The sequence below is a fragment of the Amphiprion ocellaris genome, chromosome 16 (assembly GCF_022539595.1).
Source record: "Amphiprion ocellaris isolate individual 3 ecotype Okinawa chromosome 16, ASM2253959v1, whole genome shotgun sequence".
Taxonomy (NCBI): Eukaryota; Metazoa; Chordata; class Actinopteri; family Pomacentridae; genus Amphiprion; species Amphiprion ocellaris.
The window spans coordinates 7,672,545-7,699,824 of record NC_072781.1 but is presented as its reverse complement, the minus strand read 5'-3'; the positions used below and the strand labels follow the sequence as shown (position 1 = coordinate 7,699,824).

The following is a 27,280-nucleotide window of genomic DNA, read 5'->3' as shown; positions in this document are numbered from 1 at the left end:
CCTCTTCCAGCAAATGCACAAACGTGAGCGGATGTTAATTACACATGATAAATAAAAGCACGGGAATAATGCGTGCTTCCAACATTAAAGTCTCACCATGTGGGGCCCTTCAGCAACACAAAAGCCCCAGGTGATTACATATTTATAACTGAGGCCAAACCTGGCAGCAGGCCCTGATATCCTGGTTGAACTATTGATTAGACCTGATACTGTCTACTGCCATGTGATCTTAATGCTCTTCCCCCTCTCCACACACTTTTTAAAGTCTGCTCACATGCATTTGGAGACAGCAGCGTGCACATGAAAGGAAGATAATTTGTCATAATTATTCAGTTTATGTCAAGTGGAATAAAGCAGCTTTTATTGCAAATGAAAGCAGACATTATTCCTGAATGTCACCGGGCAGAAGTGTGTTATTTGTTACTCTCCTGCAGTATTGATAATGAGGATTTATTATGGCACAGTTGACAATGAATGCAATGTGCATGCGTTAGTGGGAGGGATTATCCACCAAGTAGGGCAAGTGGCTGAGGCTAAGGACTGCAATTCCATCCAGCCTAGTTCATTTCAGTCATCCGCTCAGTGCACAGACGGGACAAGGAGAGCAATTTTTCAGAGCCGCTTTATTTGTCAAAACCCCTCTCCAAATAAAAGCCTAAAGTTAAAAAAAAAAGAGAAAAATGGTAAAGTACATGAGACAGCACAGCGAGCTGAAACCCGAAGAGGTCCTGTCGGAGTCTGATGCGTCCATGGACCAGCAGGATTTCGGAGAGATGTCCGACTATTCTTTCAGCGACGTTTTATACTCCAAATGTTCCGCAATGGACCAAATCGGCACTTTTATGAAGAACGTGCAAGTGCTGCTCGATGCGGCCGATTACATTGAAAATGTTGAGAAGAACAATGGAAGTAAGTAAACACGGGCTGTAGGGGGATATTAACACGTAATGCGCCGAGCAGACAACAATAGAGGCGAAGGCGACAAAAGACGCGCAGCGGACAGATGAACTGGCCCGACAGCAGCCGATGATGTTTCACCTGCTACTGGAAAACTAGTCGAGCTAACGCTTACACGTTTAGATCGCTTAAAATAACTCGAAATTTTGCTTTAAATTGGAAGTCGGAGTGCATTATGCATCGCGAGAGACAGATTTTTTTTCTGCAACAATAGCCTGCAGCTATCCGCTCCCGTTAAGAATGCTCCCTTTTTTGCACGCCACAGAAGATTTAACACGCACGACTCTCATAATATTCAATCGGTTTTCATACGTGCACATCTCGGTTCGAACATAAATACGTTTATGCCATCTGAGACTCCCAATTTAGTCTTTTATCTCACTCAATCGCAGCTCGTTTTAAGATTACGCCCTTAAAATAGCGCTTCCGTTCAGAAATGTCACATTTTTCGCCCGTCTTGCTAGCCGAAACCACGCATTTGGGCTTTATTTCGTCTAAAAATATCTAATTCGAAGTCCAACTATGGTTTTCTCGGCCAGCCGCCGCTTCCTTGTATGTGTTGTTCACATGGTTTCCACATGGAACAAATTGCGAAGTTCTCATTGGTCGGTACACATGTTCCCAGCGCGAGAGTCACCGCGGAGAGCCAATCACACGCAGGTTCGGGTCTGACGTTGTATGTTACTGGGAAGGAGGGTTCATGGGAACTGTAGGCGATTTTTAAAGCAAGCGTTAGAAGAGGCTACTGCAGACTAGAGACAGAAATATGCTAAATATTCTGACTTTAGAAGAGTTCTTTAGAAGATTTTCCCGTTCAGTCTGGGCACTTGTGTATATAAATCGTCTAACTCTCGCGAGATACGTAATTACATCATTAATGTTAATCACAAAACAAAAAAATCCAAGAAAACATCTTCCAAGAAGGGTTGTCTGTTCATTGATGCCACATTTTGAGGTATCATTTACAGTTCAGGCCAAACAATGTCACATCTCTGAGATGAAACCGATCTTATTTTTGACTGTAGCATATTTGTACAACATGTACAATATGTTTAATCCTTCTTCATCTTTTTATATCACCAGAGTGTGAGCACGGGTATGCTTCAACATATCCTTCAACCCAGATTGCACATCAACAGAAACAGCGTAAATTCAAGAACAGGAAATTGGACAATAATCACAATAGGTAGGTTAATGTCTCGAGACAGATCCTCACATGAAATACACATTTATTATTACCTTAATATTAACAGTATTGTGGTGCAGCATTTGCTCATAAATCTACTAGATTTGGTTTGTACATATATATTGCATAATATGTTGTATTTTGCATTATGTCGTGTGACAGTTATGTTTATATATTTACCATTTCAACAGGTCAGCACACAATGAACTGGAAAAGAATAGGTGAGTGAAACGAGGCTGAAGAGGTTGTTTGCATTCATGTTTATGACAAAAACAGGCAGCCCTGGAAACTCAAGACTACAGCAGGGAATGCAAGATAGAGATGGTGAAATGATGTGACAAGTGCAATCTTATTAGATTCTACCTACAGCTTACTTCAATCAGCTTTTGATATATGTATGCATAACACAAGTTGACAGTGTGGATGTGCAAAAGCCACAGAGAAGATGAAGGACAGAATGTCCATAGTATTTAAACTGCTGTTCCTGAGTTTATCTTAGGAGCCAGTTACCTCAAAATGGAGCTTCAAGCTGATGAACCAAAACCTTCCTACAGTCTGCATATCTTGGTCTTATGCTAAATATGTTGGACACAATTTCAAAATAAGATGCACTGCAGGCCTATAAATCAGCCTGTTATCATTACAGGTTTTCAAAAAATTTGGTGTGTTCATCAAAAACTTGGAAATTTTCAAATTATAGGTGATAGCAGTGTGCATTTTGCAGTGCAAATAAAAGGGAGGTATAATGCAGCCTCAGTAGCAGCACTGTTCCTGGAGGACATGCACACATTTCCCCAGTCAGCAAACGGGAACCGTCTGTTTCCAGACAACAGGGCTCCTTCCTGAGAGATTCTCAGCTGCAAATCTAACAGCAATTCTGAGGATTAAACAAATGTCAGGACACGTGTCCTGAAATTAAATGTCCACACGTGTGTGAGAATGCTACTTTAAGAGATAAATAATGAGGGAAAAAAGGCATCTTCAAGAGGAAGGCTTATAATGGACTTTTTTTTTCCATCACAAAATGGTGGATAATGCAGAGAAGGGATGACATCATGACTTGACCTACATTTTACTCCATTATTTGAAAGGATGGTGAGTGTCCTTTGCCAGTTCCTGCATTCATTTCAGACCACAGGCCCAGAGGCTTTGATGGATCAGAAACAGAATATCAGGCTGAGCTCAGCAGCTTTTAAATCTGGGGCCAGACAGATCCATATGTAATTGTAAAGGAGTCCGATGGCATAGCTAATGAGCAAAATGGATAAACAGATAAAGAGCCCGAATACCTTGACAGTTACATTGCTCATCACAGATGGATAGGATGCAAAGAATTGATCAGAACCAATCAAACTGCATAAGGAGGTACTATTTAATCTGACAGGAGCAGGATTAGGAAGAATACATTAGTCTGGAAATGCATCTTTCCGATATCTGTCATGTATAATTGTTTGATAGTGCATATTGCAGCATGTATGCCGTCTTTGAAGAGGAATTACCTTGCTTGATTGTGTCTCCTCCCACAGACGAGCACATCTCCGGCTGTGTTTGGAGAGGTTGAAGTCCCTCATCCCTCTGGGACCAGACTGCAGTCGGCACACCACACTGGGACTGCTCAACAAGGCCAAAGCACATATCAAGGTGTGGTAGACTAAGCCAGCACTATGTTGCCATCTTAGGATTGAGAGCTGATCCCTGTCCTTTTCTGACTTTAAAATTAATATTGTAAATGCATCTACCTGCTGCTGTTTTTTTCTGACAATACAAGCATTTAAAAAATGAGCATTTTACCTTGTTAACATGTCCATATGGTGTTGTTTATATGGTAGAATTAGCAGTCAATACCATGGGTGAGCATTTCCACCTGGAAAATACATTGTAATGATGACAGTCTGGAAAGGATGGATTCAGACTTCCAGGGTTTCACACATAACAAATCGAAGGAACCAATCCTGTCAGCCTGCAGGTTGGGGCTTTCAGTCTCATTATCTTTCTTCAGAATGTGGTTCAAACATGTACTGTATGGCAGAATGACTCCAATGCTACAACTTGCTATTGTGCAACATGGAGTAGTCTAAGTCAGTTTGCAGGTGCGCTGGTGTGCCTGAGCTGCCATGAGGGGGGAGGTTCAACAGTGTAGTTATATCTAAGCAGTTTTAGGGCAGAAAGGTATTATTTTCAAAGAAAAACACTTGTAAATGTGTAACTTGGATACACTAAGATGACTTTTTGGGAGTGAAATCAAAGACTAGAAAGGGACTTTTTTAGGAAAGTAGCAGGAACAACACAACTAGTCAGTCATCAGTCCTTTTCAGAGCACACAGTTTAACTTGTCTTAGCAGGAAAAGTACAGGTGCTACCAACAACATAGTGTCCCTGTAAGCCGTGGCTGTGTGCCAGACAGCCAGCATGAACAACAGCACAACCTTCAAACCAAAGCGGCTGAATTATTTGTTTGAAGTGTCCTCACTGAAAAGGCCTATTGTTTGCTATTATAGACATTTAGCTTAAGAATTTCAGCCCTCACAAAGCAAAAGAAAACATGTCCCTATACGTTGAACTAAGATACATTCAGCTGCTCCTGGACCTTGAGGCACTTTGGCCTCAGAGTTTAAAAAGCTGTTGTTGCTTGCAGTTATATTACCCTGTGAAAAATTGTCCATGGGGCTATTGTCAGGGTTGTCTTTGGGAAGATTCTGAGCCTTGCTGAGTATTTGATTGGATTTTGTGTCTTTAACACTAAAGAATAATGTAAGAACAGTATAGCGACAACTAGTCTTCAGAGCACTAGATTTTCCTTGTTTGTTAAGTGTGTCTGAACTACATGAGACAGACACTGAAAAAACTCACCAAAGCATTCAACATTAAACACTTTGGCTCCCTTGATGGCAGCAATCTAAGTCAGATCAGTGTTTTTGGAAATATTAGATTTTTTTAGAGCTGTTTGTGCAGGGTCCAGCTGGGGAAGGACTGAGGCCTGTAATGCAAAAGCAATCCTGGCAACGGTACCTGTGAGGTCAGCTGTTGACTTTGGACTTGCCTGTTTTAAGTCCAGGAAATGTGGCTTGTGAATGCTGTTGTATTTTTGGAACCAATGGTTGTATAGTAGAGTGAAAAGGTGGAAGCAGGTACAGTCAGCGTGAAGCTCATGGTTGCAAGGAGGGGAAAAAAAAGCTGCATGGTGCTACAAGAAAAGCAAGTGCAAGTATTACTCTCACTTGTATGGAGGCAAAATTGTACTATTCGAAAACATTTTTTGAACCTCTAGTAACAGGTAAAATATATATGTTTTAAATCTTTCACTATAGGTAAGGCCCTGCTTTCTCTTGGCAAAAACAAATTAATTTCTTAAAGCTAAATAATCCATCCATCCATTCTACAAGTATCATCTCTATGTCAGCTATTCTGTTTCATATCTAGCTTTACAGATGCCAATATTTTTTCTACAAGCAGTAAATCTTATTCAACAGCTTACTTGTGTACAACATGGACTTATGGAGCTGCAGTTGCAGGCATCAGTTTTGTTTTGTTGTGTTTTTTTATGGGACAATCAGACGTGCTGATTGGCATAAAGTGATCAGATATCCTTACGGTTATAGAGGTTCATAGTGCATCTCCGGGACTTTGGTTCTACTTTTAGTAGGCTGTTTGATGTATACAGATTATAGTTGTATGTACCACTGAACACCACAGACGGACTAAAATCAATGTGCAATGGGAAAGTTTAAACAAATCAGAACTAAGAAGGCAAAGTAAATCACCCAAATGCAGGACAGATGACCTTTATATATTCATATGTGCATCATCTCCTCCATCAACCAGCTGTCTTTGTTTTCCATCCAGTCATCTTTCACCTATAGCCTGCTCACAATGACACCATTTATTCTCCTACATCTCAAACAACAGGTTGCTGTCCTTGTGTGTTGAATAATTTATTAGAATGCGTAGGTGGCGTCACATTTGAAAGCAGCAAAAACAAATTACCATTTTATCACTATATACAAGTTCATTGTCTTTCAAGAGGAACGTCTAGACAGGTGTGGTCCTAACCATTTAAAGTGAAATGATTCATATAAACACCAGTTGCGGCAGTTTGGATCCACACACCTTGATTGTCTCCATTATCATCAGGCTTCTCCATAGCTAGAATACATTTAACTCTTTCTCACACCCCTCTTTTTAGAAACTTGAAGAGATGGATCGGAGGAGTCAGCACCAGCTGGAGACCCTAGAGAGGGAGCAGAGGCACCTGCAGAGGCAGCTGGCTCAGCTGCAGACTCATGGAGAGAGGGAGAGGGTTCGTACCGACAGCCTCAGCTCCCGCATGGACTCTGATCGCTCAGAGTCTGACAGAGGTTAGCGTATGCAAAAGAGTCAATTTCAAATATCTACACTCGCATGATTCAGATGATTAATCTGTATTCATCTGTGTTTTATTTTGTTTGAACAGAGGAAATTGAAGTTGATGTGGAAAGCACTGAGTTCTCCCATGGAGAAATGGACAGTGTAAGCACCAGTGGTGCAAGCGACCTAGATGACCACAGCAGCCAGCAGAGCTCAGCCAGTGATGAGGGCTACTCCACTTGCAGTCTAAAACTGGCCTTCTCTGCTTAAAGCACCAGCCTATACTTTCACTGAAGCTGCAGTCTTTTTATGGCTTTCACCTTTCAAAGTACCAGCCTACAGCTCCATTCTCCCTTACAGTTTAGGTTAACTGTCCTCAGAAGAACCAGCCTCAGTCCCACCTTTACCAGACAAATCAAACATCTTCTCCACCCAAGAACCAGCCTTAAGTTCAACTCGGTCTCAAAGTTTAAAAGTAGTCTATCCAAAAGCCAAGGGGCTCCTCTACGTCACCCCAACGCATTTTACTCAGCAGTTTCAAATCTCTGGCAATATAGTGTCCTACATTTTCAACTTAACCAGTCACCTGAATGTCCCTTGACCCACTACCAGCTTGAATCAACCATACATGCACTCAATACTGATCCTGTAGAGGACCCATGATCGCATCAGTGTCAAACACTGAAGGGGAAACTCTACCTGTCAACTTGATCCTCTGAAACCAGCAAAAAACAAACAAAAAAATCCCTCAATACCAGCTAGAAGCTCACCATTGGGAACGTTTGCTCCATTTGCCTTGTAAAAACTTTGCCCTTTTCTTTTGGATAATATATCCAGACAGCACTTATTGTCAATGTATAAGCCAGTGGCAAGGGCTACAATGTCTGCATTCCAAAATGTCTATCACACTTATATAACCTCTGCTTTAGGACCCACAACCGTCATCGATCCACATGGTGTCCCTCTTCTTGAGTGAAATACAGTCGTATCCAAACAGGTGGTGTAGTCCACCCTTGTTATTCTAATTTATTTTGCATATGATTATAGTATTTATTTTTGGTATATTTAATTGTACTGTAGCTAGGTTTTGGTCATGCTTGAACGGGGAAAAAAAAACTCTGCTGTTATTTTTTTCAGTGTCTTTAAATATGTTTACCAAACTTTATATAAAATCCCCACTGAAGCACACGCCGTGCTACAAGGTTAACCCATTATACTCAGTAGTGTTTTGTTGAAAAGAATGCTTTCACACTGTGCGCAAATTCAATTTATTTAGACAGTAATAAGCTATCCCACACTTGTCCAAGCACAAAGCTCAAGCAATAACGCGTCTAGTTTTTCGTATCTTGTACGTTGGCTGGGTTTAGCACAATGTTATGTCTGTCCAACTCCAAGTTACAGTTTTCCACTTGCTCCGGTGGTAGTACCAGCTACTAATAATCAGCAGTAAAATGATTGTCATTGACTTTAAAATGCTATGGTGCATGTGTATTGAATGTAGCCTTTCTAATCATGTAATGTGCTTTTGATTGACAAGTCTTATAAACATGTCTGTAGCATGAACCACATAAACACCACAGATTTTTGTTTCTACTTAAGTGTTTAATACTGTATATTTTTTGTATTGTAGCAGAAAAAGTACAAGTTCAAATCCTTGAAATTTGGAGATTTCTCACTGCTAGTTCAATGTGTATTTAGTACAAAGAACTGCACTGCTGACCTGTTTGAATTCATGAAACCAAATAAGATATTTCAATATGACCATTTATCTGCGTTTTTCTGGTCCAAGTTCTAAGTAGATCACCACCAAATTGTGTCTTAACATGGGTATATGACTCTTGCACAAAGTTCCTTGTTACAGGTCTTTTATCCCCTCCCCCCCAACGTGTTTGGGAACCTATAAAATGCACTATGAAAAAGACTTTTGTTAAGGAAGTACATTGAAGCACACCCCAGAATGTTTTTCTTGTGCTTAATCAGCCATCCAAGGTGACTTTTTTGCAAAACATGTGCTGCTGGTCCCCTGCAAATACTTTGTTACAGTTCCTGATAACTGTCCCTGGAATCTTAATAAACCTCTACACAGACATAAACCAATGCTGCCTTCTTCTCTATGCCTTTCATTAATGTTCAATCAACTTGGGTTACTTGGATTAGACTTACATTCTGTATTTGTAATTTTGTTTAAAGAAAATATAAGTATCACATATCAATCAATCAGGTTCGTAGTAAATACTGTGCAGCCAAAACCCTGACTCAATAAGATGAGCATCTCTCCCAAATAAAACAAACAAAAAAGTCTTTAGTGCCACCTACAGGACCCAACAGAGCCTAAATGAAAACGTATTACAAAAACAGTGCAATGAGGTTGAAGCAAATCTTTAAAAACTGAAAACAAAACAACATTTATTTCACTGTTATATACAGAAAACTGAAATGTAAATGTAGCCTTTTCAAATAAACATCATTATTTATGTTCAAGCTTCCCTACCAAACCTAGAAGTGTATGTTTGTACACATCTTAGCAGGCATTTGGCCTCAGTGGAGCCTGGGGACAAACTGCACACTAGGGCTTTTCTAAAACACCACTTCTTGTTCTTACATAACAAATGACCTAATTCCAGTGCAGGGAAAATCCCTTTCTATGTGGATTTTTGTTGTTGTTGTACCTACATAATATATAAGAAAACTACAACAATATTTCAAACACTGGTGTGCAAGCAATTACTTTCAAGGCTTTCTTTAGTGGAGAAACTTAAATCATGTATAAACACAATGGAAAGCACAGATACACCTAGTATACAGTGGATTATTATATACAGAATATATTAGGTCATTGCGGCATTAGATGTCTGACATTGTATTTGGACGTGTCGTTATACTGGGTCATAGGTTTGTCTGCAATGCCACATGTTCCCACTCCCACTTTTCCATTTACACTTTCTGGAGATGCAAATATGCTCCTCTTTACCTAAAAAAATACAGAAATGCCACAATTAGTGGATACAAATATATAATGATTTATTAGCAGATAACTTCTACTGCACTTTATTTGATTGTACCTATTCATCTATCCACTGTAATACAGAATATTTTAGTCTAGTGTGGGTCGATGCACCACAGGTGTCAGAGAACTAAGCTCAGATATATTCAGAAAGACAACTCACCTGTCCTTTCTTGTTCTTTGAGTAGGCTTTGTTGTTGAACTGTTGCCACTTTGACTTTTGCTCCTCCCTCTCCTGCTCCAACTCCTTCATCCTCTGTACTTTCTTCTGGGCTTTCTTCTTCTTATACTCTCTCTGCTCTGCTATCTGCTCTTTCCTAAAAAGGCAAACAGAGAAGAACACATAAATCCTGTCCATGATGTACAGGTACAATCGCACACAGGTTAAAACAAACAAACAAAAAAAAATCATAACATTTCCAAACCCAACATGCAGTATACCTCGAAGAAATATACTGCATCCATAAAAATTAATATATGTGCATCTGTAGTATTCTGCAAGCTGAATGATTTTACAATATGTATGAAATTACTTAGTTCAATACACTTATTGCCAATTTACAACATAAGTAATCTTTGGACCCTTTACATAGTAAATTCAAAAATTTACAATATATTATAGAGAAAAAACAAGCAAATCCAACAACTTGTATATGAAAATCAATTTTTAACAAGTACAGACATAAAGAGGTCTAATTTACCAGTATGGGCATGGAAATGATCTTTCTGTGTAGAAAAAAATGACACAATCTACACCTTTAAACCAATCAACAACCAAAAGAAGTCAGAAGAGGCACTATTAAAAGGTATATGCATCATTTCCCATTGTCAAGCCAAAGGTTGAAGACAAAACAATTTTGATTAATCTTTGATGTCTCTAAAATCACCACCACGTTTCCTCAAATTCAGACACAAACCAAAAATCGATAAATCTGAACAACCAGTTGTTGAAATAATTCATCAAAATGTTGTTTTACAAATGTTATTGCTGCTAATCATCTGCTATACAGTCACTTTGAAAAGATAACCAACACAAGTTACTGCAACACTAAATGAAGACGGCACAACAGAGATTGTATTTACTACTACTTGACTCACTGGTGCTAATTTCCTATAATTTGTACACAAGTTAAACAGAAGCTTGTCACCATTTTATTGAACAATGGCTACGTGAAAAATTGGGGGATCAATTAAAAAATGTGTGGCACAAAATCAACAGAAATGAATGTATGTTGGTGTTAAACAAGCATGGGAAGCCAACCAAACTATTCACTCGGTAGGTCTCTTAAAAAAAACAAATATAACGGAAGACTGCCTACATCCCTTTGTCAGTTGTTCAGTTTATCTTGGGTTTAAAATGAAAAATAGTCTCTTAATACTTGTTTTTTTTTTTTTTAAACACACAATTGTTTTTACTTTCATTATTAAAAATAATTCCTGAGAACTTGTAGTTGAATCACACTATTTTCCTTGAGTTGTCAATAAATTAAAGTCTGTTCCGTTAAGTGACAACAAAAGAAATAGTTCATACCTTGATTTTGGCTTCATGCTCCCATCCTCATCAGAGCGTTTCCCCTCCTCTACTGCTTTGAGGTTCTGGAGAGGAATCACTTCAGCATTCCCATATTCAATGAAGGTAACGGCAGCAGTACTGTTCTCTCGGTCTATCTCCTCAATCTCAGCCTCATACACCCTGTCAAGAAATCACGTCTGTAAGCAGGTGAGTATGAGCCAAAGACTCAAGCTCTACTTAACAAGCAAAGCTTAATACTACTGTATAATACAGCATACTACATAAAAGAAAAGTGAATCTGCGTTACATGTGACTGTATGATACCGTTATAGCATTTTCTATGTTTCTATTTTACCTCAGCAACATAAATTTTCCATGAACTGATTCTTGTTCCCCCCAAGATTTAAAACATGCATGGAAGTTGTTTGGGCAAAAACATTGAGGGAAGAAAAAACATGCTGCTTGTTCAGTGCTTGTAAAGAAACACATCCTTCCTAGAGCATCTTTGTGGCACAGTTGACCAGGGTAACTACAAAATGTTCATGCCATAGGATTTCACCAAGTCCAGCTCCAAGAGAGTTACTCACCAGAGAGTTATTAATAATTAACTAAGTTTAGTGGTAAATACTATAGAATATAAACAGAATGCACCTGATTCAGATGGTCTGGCTTGGGGAAATTTCCCAGTGGGTGAAATCTTTTCTACACTGTCAAAAATTTATAACAAAAACTGGCCTTGGCCCAAAGAACAAAATCCAGCAACGTTCTTATTATATTATGCAGAATTGATTTGACAGATGCTTTTGTCTAATGCAATGTATAATATTAAGCACTTAAAGTGCAAAATTGACATAAATGAAGAGAATGAATTAATAAAACCCCTACTGTGATTCAGATGATAGACTCAAATTGTAGCGCTATATAGGCATGCGGTTGTATGTAACAGTTTCATTTAAAGAGATGTGTGACACTCACTGTCCATCCCGACTCCACACAGCCATACACCGGTCTCCCACTTTCCAGCCATGCTTCTGGGGAACTATGTCTGAGCCACTGGTATTGGAAGTACTATCAGCGGGTTGGGAGGCCAGGAGGTCTTTTGTCAAATCAATGACTTCCTGCAAAGGAAACACAATCAACAGTGAGTCAGATGATCATCGGGACCATAGGCAATTTCCCCAAGAAATCTAGCTGGCAAAAGTTACAGCTATAAAAGAAAGGACTATGTTTCAACACCATTGTTCAAACGTGGCAGCTTGTCATAAAATCAAGCACCACAAAGAACCTATTGACAAATTCAACACATAAGGGTTAGTAATTTAAACAAATATGTCTGTTAGACTTTGGGGAATTTAAGATTATACTAAAGAAAACTATTCACTTATTCAAGTGGCTGTTTCATCTTATTTAAAAAATATATTTTTTTTCCCATAAAAATCAATCTTATAGAAAAAAAATTGTAAATTTATGGCAGTATTGAAAATGCACAAGGGTTTGATTCTTGTAAGCAAGTAAATACCTGTGTGTGAAACATTTCAAGCTGCAAAACTTGAAATTAAATTTCAAAAACTAGAATTTAAACCACATCAATACAGAGCTGTAGTTTTTGTGATATGCACTGAACCCTTTTACTTTGGTTCCATACGAATAATCTGTCACTTTGGTGTGTTGTGTTTAAGCTGCACAGATACACAAACCTGTAAGTCTTTCTGTAGTTTAAGAAGGTCTTCATTGTCTGGGTCGGTAGATAAGGCAACTTCCACTTGCTGCAGCTGGGCTTTGTAGCTGCTCAACTGTTTAACCAGTTCCTCCGACATCTGTGCGTCGACAAACAGAAAAAAGGGCTAGTTAAATTAGCATCGTGCTCGATAAAGTCAGAGGTAAAAATTGGGGCACTAGCCTATGTTAGCGACAAACACACGGTATACAATTCTGGTGTAGACAGCATTAAACGCAAAACGAGTGAGATACGACTCATGGAAAATACAACAACAAACACATACTTTGCGTCAACCACAACATTCAAGTTAGCATGACGCTAAAGCGGTTAGCAAGAGCCTTCGGCCCTACCGTCGACGTAAATGTAACGTTAAGCGGCTAATGCTAGCTAGAAGGGGCAAAGGTGAACCGTAAATAACAAGGCATTAGTGTGGGATCTTACCTTTGTATTAATGTAATTGGTCGATAGATATAGCAAGCATCCAAATCCAAACTCGCTAGTTTTCCAAAACGACTGCTTAAAAGAAAGAACAACAATACGCTGCTCTTGTTCCCGTACGCGAAGAGCTACCGGAAGCCCGTGGAAGATATTCTCGCGATAACACGACAGACGCTCTCAAGCCAGCAGCGCCCCTATTGGCCCGCAGTGATGTGTTCAGGCTGCGGTTCACTTCCTCTCACGCAGCCTACATTATGTACTACTGAATAGGCTGAATAAATGAGACTACTTGCAGCCAAGCTACAGTCATGGAAAAAATTCTTAGACCACCCTCGTTTTCTTCAGTTTCTTGTTCATTTTAACGCCTGGTACAACTAAATTTACATTTGTTTGGACAAATATAATGATAACAACAAAAATAGCTAATAAGAATTTAAGAGCTGAGATCTAGCCATTTTCCAGGGTTTTCTTGATAATAACCAAAATCACTTAAGTTCATACATCAATAGCTATGGCATTGTACTACCAAAAACAGCTTTTAGGCATTCCATGTTTTCGTTTCTGTCTGTTTTAGTCACATGATACACACAGGAGTTAGTACTTAATTGCATAACCATTGTTTTTGATGACTGCAGCCATGCGTCTTGATAATCTCTCCACCAGCTTCTGACATTGTTCTGCTGTCACAGCACCCCATTCCTATTGCACAAATTCAAACACATTTGCTTTATTTTTGGGCTTGTGGTTCTCCATTTTGCATTTGAATATTTGGGTCCAGCCCTAGTAACAGGTTGAAGTTTCATGGAGAAAAGTAAGCAATGAAATTTTTGTCAAACTTTTCACAGAATAACTAAAAACATACTTTATTGTGGTATATCGTGATATATATCGTTATCGTGATACAAAATAATGCATATCGTGATATACGACTTTTTCCATATTGTCCAGCACTAACTGCAACAAAGTTGTCATCCATAACACCAGACAGACTGGATCTACTTAAAAAGTCAGATACTACAATATAAGATGGCATTAAGCAGTTCTATTACAATATGCTGAGAAGCAAAATTACATAATAATCTTCAATTTAAAAAAAAAATAATAATAAAATAAAATAAAAAAAGACTAATCCCCATGATAAATCATGTGAATAGAAATTTTGTCTGCTTTCTACTGGGCTTATTTTTGGTTGTTTCATCAATTGCATTGCTATTATGTGAGTATGCCATGCTATTTTCTATTAAATTTTAGGTTGTAGGAATGTTGAGTAGGGGGATATAGTGAAGCTGGCCTTTTTTTTATTCATAACAATTGAACGACAGGTGATGCAAGCTGGTCGGCATGCTTGTGACTATAAATAGAGAATAAACAGAGGATAAAAGAATAAAATACAAACAATGGAGAACAATAGTGCTCAACAGAAAAAACTATTGAACAGTTTTTCCTTTTAACTTATATTCTCACAAACATCACATCAGTGATACTGCACATAAAAAACATTTCATAAGAAGCTAAATCTTGCTTTAAAAATCATATTTTTAGCTTTGCCCTTTTAAAACTCAGAAAATGCAAAACCTCAGATGATCATTTTTCTCGCATTCACAAAATGTCTCAGCTTGTTCATTTCTACCGCAACATCAAGTAAAGCAAAGATTTGTTGAACTGAAATTTTAATTCTTGCCAATGTGCTGCACTGCCTGTTCTCTTGTATTATTAGTGACTGATCGTAAGTAACTCCCCTCTTCTATCCAGTATCATTTCATGCTATTTTTCCCTCAAGATGTATCTGAACATTTGTTCATGAAATAGACCTGCAGTACATACAGAGTGTACCCTTATTCCATTGTAATTTAATAGACTACAGATATTACTTCTATAAATCAACAATATTATTGATGTCATAATCAGTTAATGGTTTTCAGTGTCTAGGAGCAACACCAGATCTCTTTTAAATCTCCAGTTAGCTGAACCCCGCCCATTCCTGTTCTCACTGAAGTGGAGCCAGCATCACAGATCCTCAGCATCAGATCAAGCCCATATAAAAGATGAACACCACTTCAGCTACAGCAGATGAAAAGACCTGCCTGAGCCAGCACTGACTGCAATATAACTCTGTTTCATGAAATGTCTTCCAGGGGATTTAACTGCAAGTTTCTGTTCTTAAAGGTTGGTGATTGAAGAATTATTTTTGAAAGAATGTATCTCTTTTTTAAAACTATCTGATGTGAGAATCTGGGAATAAATCAAAGTTTCCTTTACTTCTGTCTTTGTCTTTTTGATACATTTTTTGCATTTTTTGTGCTTTGCTGGTCTCTGTTTTCTCACTGACAAAGAGGAAAGGAGCCCAGATTTCTTTCAACAATCTCTTCCATTGAACAAAATGAAAAGACTCAATCCTCTGATGCCGTGTTCTTGAATGGATGCAATTAATAGACTGCTGGCAAGCACAGCTTCCAAACCTCCTGACAGAGCGCTGTTCAGACAATATCATCGACATCACAGCTTGTCCTGATGGGCTATCTTAACTTAACCAGCGGAAATGACACTTTACCTGGCAGGCATCCGTACAATGTGCAGAGCTCTGTACCTCTGACCATCCTGGTGGGTATCCTCATCCTGCTAACTCTGTTTGGCAATGTCATGGTAGTAATTGCTGTGATCACGAGCCGAGCCTTGAGAGCACCCCAGAACTTGTTTTTAGTCTCTCTGGCTTGTGCAGACATCCTGGTTGCCACCTTAGTGATGCCATTCTCTTTAGCGAATGAGCTGATGGGTTACTGGTACTTTGGTAAAGTGTGGTGTGAAATCTACCTGGCTTTGGATGTGCTCTTCTGCACCTCATCTATTGTTCACCTGTGTGCAATAAGTCTGGACAGATACTGGTCTGTCACTCAAGCGATAGAGTACAACCTGAGAAGGACGCCACGCAGGATTAAATGCACAGTCTGCCTGGTTTGGGTGCTGGCAGCCATCATTTCATTCCCTCCACTCATCACGATGAAAAAGAAAGAGGGAAGCCCTGAATGTGACATTAACAGGGAGAAATGGTACATTATTTTCTCCAGCACCGCCTCCTTCTTTGCTCCCGGTTTCATCATGATTATGGTGTATGTTAGAATCTACCAGATCGCCAAGAGAAGAACGAGAGCCCCTCCAGGAGAAAGGCAACGAGAAAATGGCAACTCAGACGATGCAAAGATTGGTTCGGACCCCCTGGAGAGAAAAGACAGAGAGGTAAAAGTAGGGGACGGCAACGAGGTCAATGGGTTAGATGTGGAGGAAGAACCTTCCTCGTCTGATGGGAATGAAACCATCCTGTGTTCCCTGAAGAAAAAGAAGGGAATAAGAATAACTAAAGTGACTCAGGTGAATGCTGGGGAAACCTCTCCAAAGCCAGAGGCGCAGCCCTGCGTGAAAACGAGCAGGTGGAAAGGACGGCAGCACAGAGAGCGGCGCTTCACATTCGTTCTGGCTGTGGTCATGGGAGTGTTTGTTCTCTGCTGGTTTCCCTTTTTTTTCACATATACGCTCACTGCTGTATGCGACAGCTGCATCCCAGGGACGCTGTTCAAAATCTTCTTCTGGTTTGGTTACTGCAATAGCTCACTAAATCCAGTTATATACACTATATTCAATAATGACTTCAGGAAGTCTTTTAAAAAAATCCTCTGTAAAAGGGAGAAAGGAGGTTTGTAAATAATACTTTCAAATATGCACGTCAAACACAAAAGCCTTTTCGTTCGTTTAAATGAAGTCTTCTGTCTTTGTAAATATGATAGTAAAAAGATATCAGAAGCTATTTACTGACTTTTAAAGAAAAAAGTCAACTCTTGCATAATTTAGTAACATTTTGTTGTCAGTAAATGGTTGTTTTGCTATATTACAATATTATTCATACAGAAAAAGCTGCATTGAGGCAATCTGTGATTTCTGATTTTGAAAATGTATAATTGTGTTAACATAAACGACACATTTTTGTACATATCTGTGTTTGTTTTGTGGCAGTATTTAAACTTGCCAGTCTGAATGCATGTGATAATCATGCTGGTAATATGACAGCAAATGTTAAGACCATATTATAGCATTTAAACTGTCATGGCTGCATCAGATAATGAAAACGTTTACTTATTTTTATTGTGTTGTAACTTACAATGCTGTAAATCCACTAAAATGTCAATAGTTTGCAAATAGGAATGGAAAAATAATTTCATTATGCCTAAAAACTGAGTGATGTACTCAGAGCAGCAGTTATTCAGGAGGTGAAATAAAATGCCAAAATGATGCACATTATTTCAAAAATCTGTCTCTGGTGATACATTTTTTAAAAATCTACGATATTTATCTATCTGTACAGTGGAGCAAACAATAGCAAGAGAGCATGAAAGCAAACTGTACCCAAAAACATGCTATCCCCAGACCACCAACTATCTCATTCTCTCATAACAAGCACAAGAACAAGACAATTATAGCAAAAGAAAATTATGCCCTGGAGGTGCAGGTGGCACAACAATATCTAATGCAGTTTATCATGAATTATAGCCCTTCATATCAGGATATCATTAAATCCTTCCCTGGAGTCAAACAGAAGTCCTGCAGTGATAGAAATATGAGGAGCTGCTGCAAATTACACTGTGAGGTTAATACCCACGCATGCTTATCAATGCGTTGTGTTCCTAGACTTGATCCGTTATCAGGAGTCCCCGTCTCGTTTCCCTTTTAGCACACTTTTCACAGCTCTACAACCTTCTCTGATATCTGCTTTTTGTTCTAATTACACTTCTCAAGCCAGTATCAGTCTGTGAACCTGAAATAAAGTAAACGTACCATCTATAATTGCTTTAACTAAGCAAACATTTCCACCAGCCACCTCTCAAATATACTAGTGCAGTAACAAAGTGATTCCCATGACTTGCTCTCTGGGATTCTGGTGTTTTGAGATTCCTGTGGTATACATGTTTGGGTTTGACTGTGTCTCCCAGTCTTATCGTACTTAAAATACATCTTTTACCTAACCACAAATGGCAAACTATAGACCTGACTATTGCTGATCAGAGTTCCCACGGACAATCTGACAACAGAAATATGGGAAAAAAGCAGTATGGGAGGCTTATGCTAATGAGAATTTATGCAAGATAAATGGATTTCCATGAGGTTGTTTAATCATTGCGAGGAGATACAAAATGGCCCTGCTTAAACAGCACTTTCGAAAAAAACTCAGATAATTACAGCTGTTGGAACATTTTAACAGAAGTAGCTGCTCGTATGCATAATGAGCAACCAGCATTATAGTGTTATAAAATATTTTCAAGAGAAATGCTTCTACCTGGCCCCGATCCATTGGACGCCAGCGTGTCTTGAGAGATTAAACTGCTGTGATTACCATCTGAATGCATCCTTTAATTAAAATGACAATTCTCCTGGACTCCATCGCTATGCTTGAGCAGCAGGACGCATAAATTACATTTTTAAAGCACACGCTCACCAAGCAATAGAGATTAAATGTCAGAAAACGGCCATTACATTGCTGCCCCCCAAAAAAGAATAATGAAAGAGTAGAAATCATAAATATGCATTAAGAGTTCACTTGGCGATATCTTATGATTAGTTGGTTAAATGCAAACTACAAAAATACTGACACTGAATTAATTAAATCTCACTGAATGTTTCTAAGTCTTGTTCCACATCAGTGTGAATTATGATTGGTTACAAACAATAAACACTTGGTTACATTTGCTAATTTCGGTGTGTGTACACGCTTGTCCACTTCTGCTGTCTGATGAGAAAGTGATTTATTTCCCTCTCTGAAGGCTCCGGAGCATCACAATTTACGATCGTGACAACACAACTTCTAAAACTATCCCTTCTAAGCTGCTTCTGGCAAGAGTTCCTATAACTTCCACACAGCTCCCCAGTCAGTTTGTCTCATTTTATTCTAATTTCCCCCACCTACATGTCAGTGAGTTGATTTTTAAAGCTGCCAGTCATGCATCTGAAAGGGGCCAGAGAACTTACAGACTATTAAAGAACCAAAGAGAACAGCCTGCATCCCAGACAAACAGCGATTGCCAAGTCAGGATTGCAGAGTCAGACAGAGGCATCAAGACCACACTAACAAGTTTAAATCATAGCTGGTGATGAATAGAGTGTTTTTAATTGAATGTTGGGTCATTCATTATGGATAGAGCAGAATGCATCGTGCACGCTGGGGCATATAATACTTCCTCCCTCTTGAATTGATAAGGATGCAGGATAATCAAATTAGATTGTGAGGGATGTCAGCAGCAGGAGGATCCTGTTTAATTTGTCTCATCGTTGCTATTACTTTCTGTACTGTTTCTGCTCAGCACTGCGTCGACGCTGAAAATGTTAACCTCCAGTTCTGTTTAATGTAAATTATATTTCTAGTTGTCTGAGGAGGATAGCTGCATTTTTGCAAGTCAAATATTTTTTAATGACCAAGGATAAAAAATGCAAATAAGGACCTTTTCTAAATGACTTGATGGTCCAATGTTTTCTGCCTGCAAAGCCTGGACCAATTATAGGCCGCTTAAGAGAAAGGCCCCAGGGAAAAGAGCACCTCACTGGGAATTAAGTGAGCCACAGTGCACGGATGGTGTGGAATTCACTAAATATTTCAAGTGTATCAACAAATGGAGGCTCATTTTGTTTTTGGGACAGCTCATATCGTCTTTACTCATTCATGCTTTAATTTGCCTTTTTGTTTGCAGATGCAACAGAAAATTACTGTTAAATTATTCATCATATTCAGTTAACAGGACTGTTTTTCTCTGCTGATGGTACATTTATCACTTATACAGACTTTTACTTTAGGTTGTGCTGTATGAATAAAAATATAACAGATATCCTTCCAATACAAAGTCATTCTTGCATCTATAAATAAAAACTAAAAACTGAGAATATCATAAAATGTGTGCACCACTTATTGACATCTTGATTTGAGATGCATAATTCTTTCTAACCCTTCATCTAATGGTTCTACAACAATTTTATTAAGTGAATGTAAATTAGTTATTCCACTTTAGGCAAATTGGGTGTAAAATCTTTTTTGGCAAGACTAGCTCTGTCTGCCTTGTGTATTAATATTAGTCATATTAAAGTGAACTTCTGACATTTTATTGTATAAACAATAAAATGTGTTTGACAGGATACTCTGAACTCCTTTGACCTTCTTGTAGCGACCGGGGCTTTTGGGAGAGAGAGAGGAAGAGAGAGGGGAAATTGGTTGAAAAGGTTAAAGAGTTGTATTGTTATGAAAAAATCCTGAAATTTGGGTCTTACTCATTTGTCAGATCCATGACCTTAAAAACCTGTCAAACCCGTTGAAAAAATGTATTAAACTTGCAATCTGGAAACAAGTTGGATTCTTTTTGTTTATTGTCTTTAAAAGTGGAGTTTGTCTGCCCACTGTGAAAATACTACTATGCCTTCTATACTCTGCCGTGAATCCTCAATGATACCAATTAAGCTGTGGCAAATCTGCTCCAGACACCATAAGTCTTTCTTAGCCATCTTGTCATGTCTGTACTATTGATTGCATCCAGTTCCAGTCTGGCCTTCTCTCCCCCTCGTGCACACTTTATCTGTCCTCAGCAGCCAGCTGTTGTAGACAACAATTCATCCCTCAACGTGCTGCCAGCTATCAAACACACCTACACACAGACAGAACAAGCTGTACGCTGACGTCTCTGTAGGCTCTGACATTTACTGCAAAGGTGTCTGTTTTACCTCATTTTGAAAGGCTCGCAGACAACAAGAAAAACTATGGTCACAGAATCATAAATCACAATATCTGATTATTGGAAGTGAAAACATGACATGACTACATTATGCAGATAGAGCGGAATCCATACCTCAGGTTTATTACTGGCAGTCAAAATAATTGCAATGCTTGTTTGCAAAGACCCTCTGAATAATTGCAAATGAGGTCATAAAGGAAAGATATTAACTATTAATTCCAACAATTAGAGGGCAGTTTAAACAGCGGTAAAGCACACTTTAATGTTTCATACATGATTTTGATAGTACTGTAGCTTAAATATTGTTCTAAAATGATCATTTTAATTAGAATTTTATTGGTACAGCTTTATTTGTAGTAACAAATGAATTAAATGTCTTTTGTGTTCCAAATTTGGTAGGTATTTAATAGTTAATTCCTTTAAATGTACGCATAGGAGCAAATGGTAAAATAGTACTGCTGGGAAAACTACTATGAAGAGTAGCAACTGAAATGTGTCGAAATAATAAAAACTATGTTTTGACCATTATATGGTCATTTAAAACATTTCAACGTCAATCAATTTCCACATGAGCATGATGTGTTGTTACCTCTACTGGTTACTTGAGCGCCGCTTGTGGCATTTTTCCAGCCCATTTGCATTGAGGGATTACAATTGTGTTGTTCCTTTGTGCATTTATTTGCTTTGACAGATTTCCATCCAACATTAGAAATGTTATGACTCTGGATACGTCATATCAGTCTTCTTAGTTCCTGAAAAGACAAATAATAATTGCAGCAAAGTATGTTTGGTATTTTGTTTTGCTTGTTATTGAGGATGTTGCTCAAAACATTGGTTTAATGAGCTAGCTAATTTGTGTAACTTGCAACTTCATATATGCTAGAAACTTGTTTTGAAACTTCTGTGATAAGGTTGATGACAATATGCTCAGGAAAATAGATAAGATAAAGATGAGCTGAAGGTTTTTCCTGGTTGCTAACTCCAGTGTGTAACATGGAAACATTGTCAGAGCTATAATGTGTAACATTAAAATGTTTAAAAACAACTGTGGTAATGTAACTGTGTACTTAGATTATTGCAAATGTTTATGACAATCTTCTAACTCAGAGAAATTTGAAGTTTTATTCAATAAAATGGTCCGTCTCAATGATGGCCATAAATGGTGTCATACTGCCTAAACCAACACTGAATTATATGCCAGCGAGAACAAAAGGAAAAAGAAGTATGCAAACTAGCTATTTAGCATATTTGTTGCTTTTTCATTCATCTGTTTGTATTGCTCACTGGTGATAGTAATTCATTTTGGTTGTTTTGACAACAAATAACAGCACTAGCAATACGTCTCATGGTGAATGGACAATCAACCTTATGTTAGATAATGTTACTTGCAAATATTACATTAGATGCAAAGTGAAAATACGTGACTAAATGCAACGAGTTAAACTGAGAAGTGTTACTTTGTCACATTAGGTCAGACAGATTTTCATCGACAAATGGTGCTGAAGACAACAAACCCCACAATGCCATACTGCTTCTCAACATCATTAAACTGCATTCCTTGTTATAGTTTTGACTGACAGTGCCAGTCAATAGTGCTTCATTCAGATATTTGGCTGTAGCTATTTTCCAGGCTGCCACAAAAATGGCAGCTAGAAAGGCATGATTGTCTGGGGTATTTGAGGCAAGTGTTTTAGGGTTTAACGTGAAATATGTGTAAATCAGACAAAAACAGATTGTTCCCGATGCATCCTGGGCGCAAGAGCGGTTACACTCGGGGCTAACATTTGTGAATGAACATGCTTTGCATTCTAGAATATTTTCTTAATAAATGTCCTCATTAGAATATTCTGTCCATGTTTGTGGCCACAAATCAGTCATTCGGAAATCTTAAGCTCAGATGTTATTAATGTAAAGTGATGATTACAGAAGGCATCTGCTGAATTTGAGTATAAAGTGATCTCACACCTGGTTTGTCTTGCCAAATATAATGTTTGAGATCCTCCATGCAGTGTTGGTTGCACCAATGAGACATTCTCTATATGAGAATGTCCATAACAAACACATTACCAACCTGTTAAGTGTAAAGACTGAATGTAGTAACATTGATGTGATTTAGTTTCTTCTTGTGTCACGTTTTACCATGATTACTGACCTCTTACTCCACAGGTAATCCCACCATGTGGCTGATGATGAGAGGGCAGAGAATTACTTGTAGCTTGAATGCTGCGTGGAAGGATCTATTCCTCAGTTTTCATTCCACTGGCTAATATCATTAATTCCTCAACTGTAGATTTGTGGTACCATTTTGCTTTACATTTTCTTGGTCTGGCTGATGAAAAACAGAATGTGAATTTCTTCTGCCTGGAAGACAATACCTCTAATAATGGCAGATCATCTGTGCTGATTGGGGATAGGCTTCCAGATGCTAATTTCTGGCTTAATTTAATGATCAGAGGGGGGACTTCCTTCCTTGGGGGTTTTGTCAGTATTTTAGATTTCCTGTCTGTGAGTCTTACAGATCACCATCCAAACTGTGCTTCTTAATTTGAACAGTTAATTTCTCTTTATATATATATATGTTAGAATTTTTCTTCTAAAGCAGTCATTTATGTAGTTACTGTTCTGCACAATGTAAAATGGAAATTCATTGCGTTTTGGTTTGGCAATTGCTCATTGCTCTTGTGAGCTCAGATATAGAGCGATGTAGAATTTTTATGTTTTCATTCATTTTTTTTAATAACTGCATGCCATTCATCACATTTCACACTGAATTATCAATTAAGCCTGTGCTTACAGTGAGGATGCACATATGGAAAATAGCATACTGTAACAAGGGAGAGGTGTAACACCGTAGAGTAGTGCATATGCCATCTGGTGAGAGCATATTTGTAATATAAACTAGAATGTAGAGTGGAACAACATTCATAACCTTTAACAAAATTACTGCCAATATTGCCTCCATCATAAAAGGAGACGGCGCTGCATAAAAATCAAAACAAATTATATAACTGACAATTTTGTTATTTGGAATATTACCTGTAAAAAAATCTGTATGTCTTATGTTTTCATAAATGTGTATTTAGCTGGTATTGAATACGATACATGTTTACACTGTTGACTGAATCAACATTTCTAACATGCTGAACAGTGCCGAACATAATACCCTCAAGTGGTTTGGTTATTAGAATGTATCGGCTTTTGCTTCTCAAATATAGAATCATGCGTCTTCTAACCTGATGCTTCTATTTTGTCTGTTTGATAATGTTTTGGCTGTTATCTAATATTTCCTGTAGCACCGGATTGAATATTGGTAACTTTTGTTGTGATTATTTGATCTCACAATGTCATTATCTGTTTGCATGCCCTCTCAGAAAGGTCCATCTGTCTGGTTTAATCAATATCTGTCTTGTGAAATTACAGGTATTCCCAGGTGCTGTGTGACAAAGTGCATATTTTCTCGATTTGTACTGTGAACAGAATTTAAAATTATTTTATGGCTTAATCAGTGTGCATTTACGTTGTACTGTCAAAGCATAAAGGATTCTTTAAAAACAGTTTTCTCATTTATATGACAAGACAGACATATTGTTTACAACAAGTAGCTCACATAAAAATAAACAGTAATAATCATAATAAAAAAACACCTTGCACAGCTAGGGATTATTATTATAGTTTTCTTTTGCAAAATTAATTTCTGGTAAAGAACTGATTTTCGGTCCTTTTTTCTAGACAAGTAATTTTTCTTTATTTTGGAATGATCTAGTAAGCGCCGCATATTCTGTGTCGGGAATAAGAATACATCCCCGAATAATAAGCCCCCATCAATTGTCGAAATAATTAAATTTTGCAAGAGTAATCAGTCACGCTAATCTCCGTGGCAAGCAAATATAATTAAATTTTCTTGCCTCAAATTTGGATTTGCCTGTTCAAGAAATTGTGAGGGATAAGTATCTACGTGTCACTCCGTCAACATTGTTAGTCACTTGTGTAATTTTGAGTTAAAAAAGTCAGTTTAAAACACAAAGAATTAACTGTAGATAGCTAGAGACTCTTAGACACTGATCAATACATTGCAGAGGTATAAAGACACTGCAAGAGTGCAGGAAGCGCATTGATATGGGATATACACATGTGGCACAGTGGGTTTCAGGTTTTGTTATTATTCCATTTTCACACCATGTATGTCAAAACGCAGGAAAACAGTTACTCATGCCACAGTGCAACAGAAGACAGATATTTAAGGACAATAAGCCCAACAAACAATAGTAAATGAAGGGTGAGCACTCTTAAATTAGCAAAAACAACAAATAGCAATACACTCAGAGAGCGCAGTACTCCACCAAGGCTGTTCATTCCCCCATATGGCATTGTCAGAAATGCAGCATTTTTAAGAATAGTTATTGATGATCAGAAATCACGGCAACATAGAATGTGACCATTTAATATAGATGTACCCACAAACAAAATGACCTTGAGCTGAACACAGCTGTGTGTTATGCATGTGTACGTTTTGAACCAATACCGAATCGTGTGACCTAAATATGTAGCAGCTGCGGGAATTGATAGGACTCAGAAACACCCCCATAATTAAATCAATTGTTCCTTGCATCATTACTGATGGAAAAACTCCGATTGTAGTGGCCCCTTGGATTCATTCAGCAAGACGCAGAGAGTTTCAAACGGGTGTTGATCTATTCTCACTCTCCAGGAGCACGTGTACCATAAGCACCGTGAAAACTACAGAATAAAACCGAAGAATACAAAATGCCTCACTGTAGTATCATAAATATTTCAAATATAAATCATGTTCACATATTAATCTTGTTTACATTCAATACAAATAAATGCAACTCATCTGAAAATAATACATATTGAACATTGTCATACCTCATTCCGCCGTTCCAAGGGCGCTAATTTAAGTGTTAGCCATCAGCTAGCATGCTCTCCAGCTCGATACACACACGTCGCTGTTCAGAGCTACGAATACAGTATAATGAGATAAATCACAATGTAACCTTTTCTTAATACAATTCAAACAGATAAATGCGATGTATAACCAGTGTTTTTAGACAGTTTTACCGTTCCTCCGACGATGCTGAAGCACAACGTTGTTTGGACAAAGAAACAGGAAGTTCGGCGTCACAAAAACAGCAGAAGAAGAAACGCGCGCTTAACAAAATAAAAGCTGAACAGACCACAAGGTGGCAGTGCAGGATTACAATGTCTCGTTAATACGTAAACAAAACTGTGCAGGAGAATAATAATACCATTTATCAGACATTTACACCGGTAAGTCAGCAGGGATCGATTTGTAGTAGGATCGCAATCATGTGATCATCAGCAGGCAGCTGACATAGTCTTCACTTGTTGTCATAGTTACAGTGATGCCGTGCTGCTATCTCACAATGATACCAATGAAATCCTCAGCTAATCCGTAGATTCAGACTATAAGATGCATCACTGCCAAAATCTAATGAGGTGGTCCTTGTGTCATTTCTGAACTTCCCTAAAAATTTCATCCAAATCCATTAGTCCATTTTTGAGAAATGTTGTGCAGACAGATTCACAGACAAACGTACGCCAATTGTCACAACTCCACCACGTTCCTTGGCGGAGTAATAAGGATGATAATATCTTTTTATGTAAACAATACTGTAATCAGTAAAATACATATCCATTACTCATCATGTGATATCTGTACTTATATCCATATGCAAATTCACTATGTCATATATATACATTATCTATATGTAGATTCATCATGCCTGGTATATTGTCTCTATGTATGAGGCCTTTATTCTTCTATCTTTAATGTTTAGCATTATAGTACAATAATAAAGTTGTCTTTATATTTTCTTATTAAATATAGCTGGTAAATTCCATACACTGCAAAGCATTGTAATGGACAGAAGGTTACTTACAGTCATTGCTCTCCATGTGGGTGCAGCTCATTGGTATTGTTTGTAGGTTTAAGTTGGCCTGCATGCAGTTTAGGAGCCTTTCAGTCTGAGGGGAAGAGGAAGTTGGAGAGCCAGGTAGGTAGTGGAGTCCCTGGTGCCCCTGAGGGTGAAGAGATTCAAAGTTCAAATGTTAATATTTGCTATTTCAGACCAAATAACTGTACAATGGGCGTTTAAATAGCCAGAAGGGGGCTCAAATTTGTGCCACCATTGTTTACTTTATGTTGTGTTTTGAAGCAGCAGGGAGATGAACTATGACTGCCATCTACAGACATATATGTGAAACTGCTGTAATAAATAAGGTCAGATCAAAATGTACAATAATCTGTCACGAGCAAAAGGACTTTTAAGGTTGCTTTGGTAATATTTTAACAACAATGTGCTTTGGGCAATCATGTTTA

At 38.1% G+C, this 27,280-nt stretch overlaps 3 protein-coding genes and 1 long non-coding RNA gene across 5 annotated transcripts in view; 2 read left to right on the top strand and 2 right to left on the bottom strand.

Moving 5' to 3' along the window:
- The window catches only part of LOC118470114 (uncharacterized), a 29,051-nt gene extending 25,135 nt beyond the window's left edge, over positions 1–3,916 (bottom strand). The window contains exon 1 of the long non-coding RNA XR_008604424.1: positions 3,643–3,916. This is a non-coding gene — a long non-coding RNA (uncharacterized LOC118470114). The remainder of the gene's footprint in view (positions 1–3,642) is intronic.
- LOC111566898 (max-interacting protein 1-like) lies at positions 548–8,584 on the top strand. The gene is made up of 6 exons (XM_023267707.3): positions 548–909; positions 2,041–2,143; positions 2,335–2,364; positions 3,670–3,784; positions 6,327–6,498; positions 6,594–8,584. The coding sequence occupies exons 1-6, from the start codon at positions 681–683 to the stop codon at positions 6,755–6,757; spliced, it is 813 nt and encodes a 270-aa protein (XP_023123475.1). The 5' UTR covers positions 548–680; the 3' UTR covers positions 6,758–8,584.
- A 283-nt stretch (positions 8,585–8,867) lies between these two features.
- smndc1 (survival motor neuron domain containing 1) lies at positions 8,868–25,827 on the bottom strand. 2 transcript variants are annotated; one of them, XM_055018851.1, is made up of 6 exons: positions 25,807–25,827; positions 12,702–12,821; positions 11,980–12,122; positions 11,023–11,184; positions 9,655–9,808; positions 8,868–9,458 (listed from the first exon to the last, which is right to left on the bottom strand). In XM_055018851.1, exons 2-6 carry the CDS (start codon positions 12,819–12,821, stop codon positions 9,321–9,323), a joined length of 717 nt encoding a protein of 238 aa, XP_054874826.1. In that variant the 5' UTR covers positions 25,807–25,827; the 3' UTR covers positions 8,868–9,320. The 2 variants fall into 2 exon arrangements, with proteins under 2 accessions (XP_054874826.1, XP_023123476.1); XM_023267708.3 differs by lacking the exon at positions 25,807–25,827 and adding an exon at positions 13,166–13,324.
- Positions 15,201–20,528, top strand: LOC111566897 (alpha-2A adrenergic receptor-like). Its single transcript, XM_023267706.3, has one exon. It carries the CDS (start codon positions 15,674–15,676, stop codon positions 16,856–16,858), a length of 1,185 nt encoding a protein of 394 aa, XP_023123474.1. The 5' UTR covers positions 15,201–15,673; the 3' UTR covers positions 16,859–20,528.
- Positions 25,828–27,280: the final 1,453 nt, after the last annotated feature.

Coding starts and splice junctions, on each gene's coding strand:
- LOC111566898 (XM_023267707.3), top strand. CDS start 681: ATGGTAAAGTACATGAGACAGCACAGCGAGCTGAAACCCGAAGAGGTC. Junction 910..2,040: donor TGTTGAGAAGAACAATGGAA/GTAAGTAAACAC, acceptor TTATATCACCAG/AGTGTGAGCACGGGTATGCT. Junction 2,365..3,669: donor AATGAACTGGAAAAGAATAG/GTGAGTGAAACG, acceptor CTCCTCCCACAG/ACGAGCACATCTCCGGCTGT.
- smndc1 (XM_055018851.1), bottom strand. CDS start 12,821: ATGTCGGAGGAACTGGTTAAACAGTTGAGCAGCTACAAAGCCCAGCTG. Junction 11,185..11,979: donor GTGTGGAGTCGGGATGGACA/GTGAGTGTCACA, acceptor ATTTCTTGACAG/GGTGTATGAGGCTGAGATTG. Junction 9,809..11,022: donor AGCATGAAGCCAAAATCAAG/GTATGAACTATT, acceptor TTGCCTTTTTAG/GAAAGAGCAGATAGCAGAGC.
- LOC111566897 (XM_023267706.3), top strand. CDS start 15,674: ATGGGCTATCTTAACTTAACCAGCGGAAATGACACTTTACCTGGCAGG.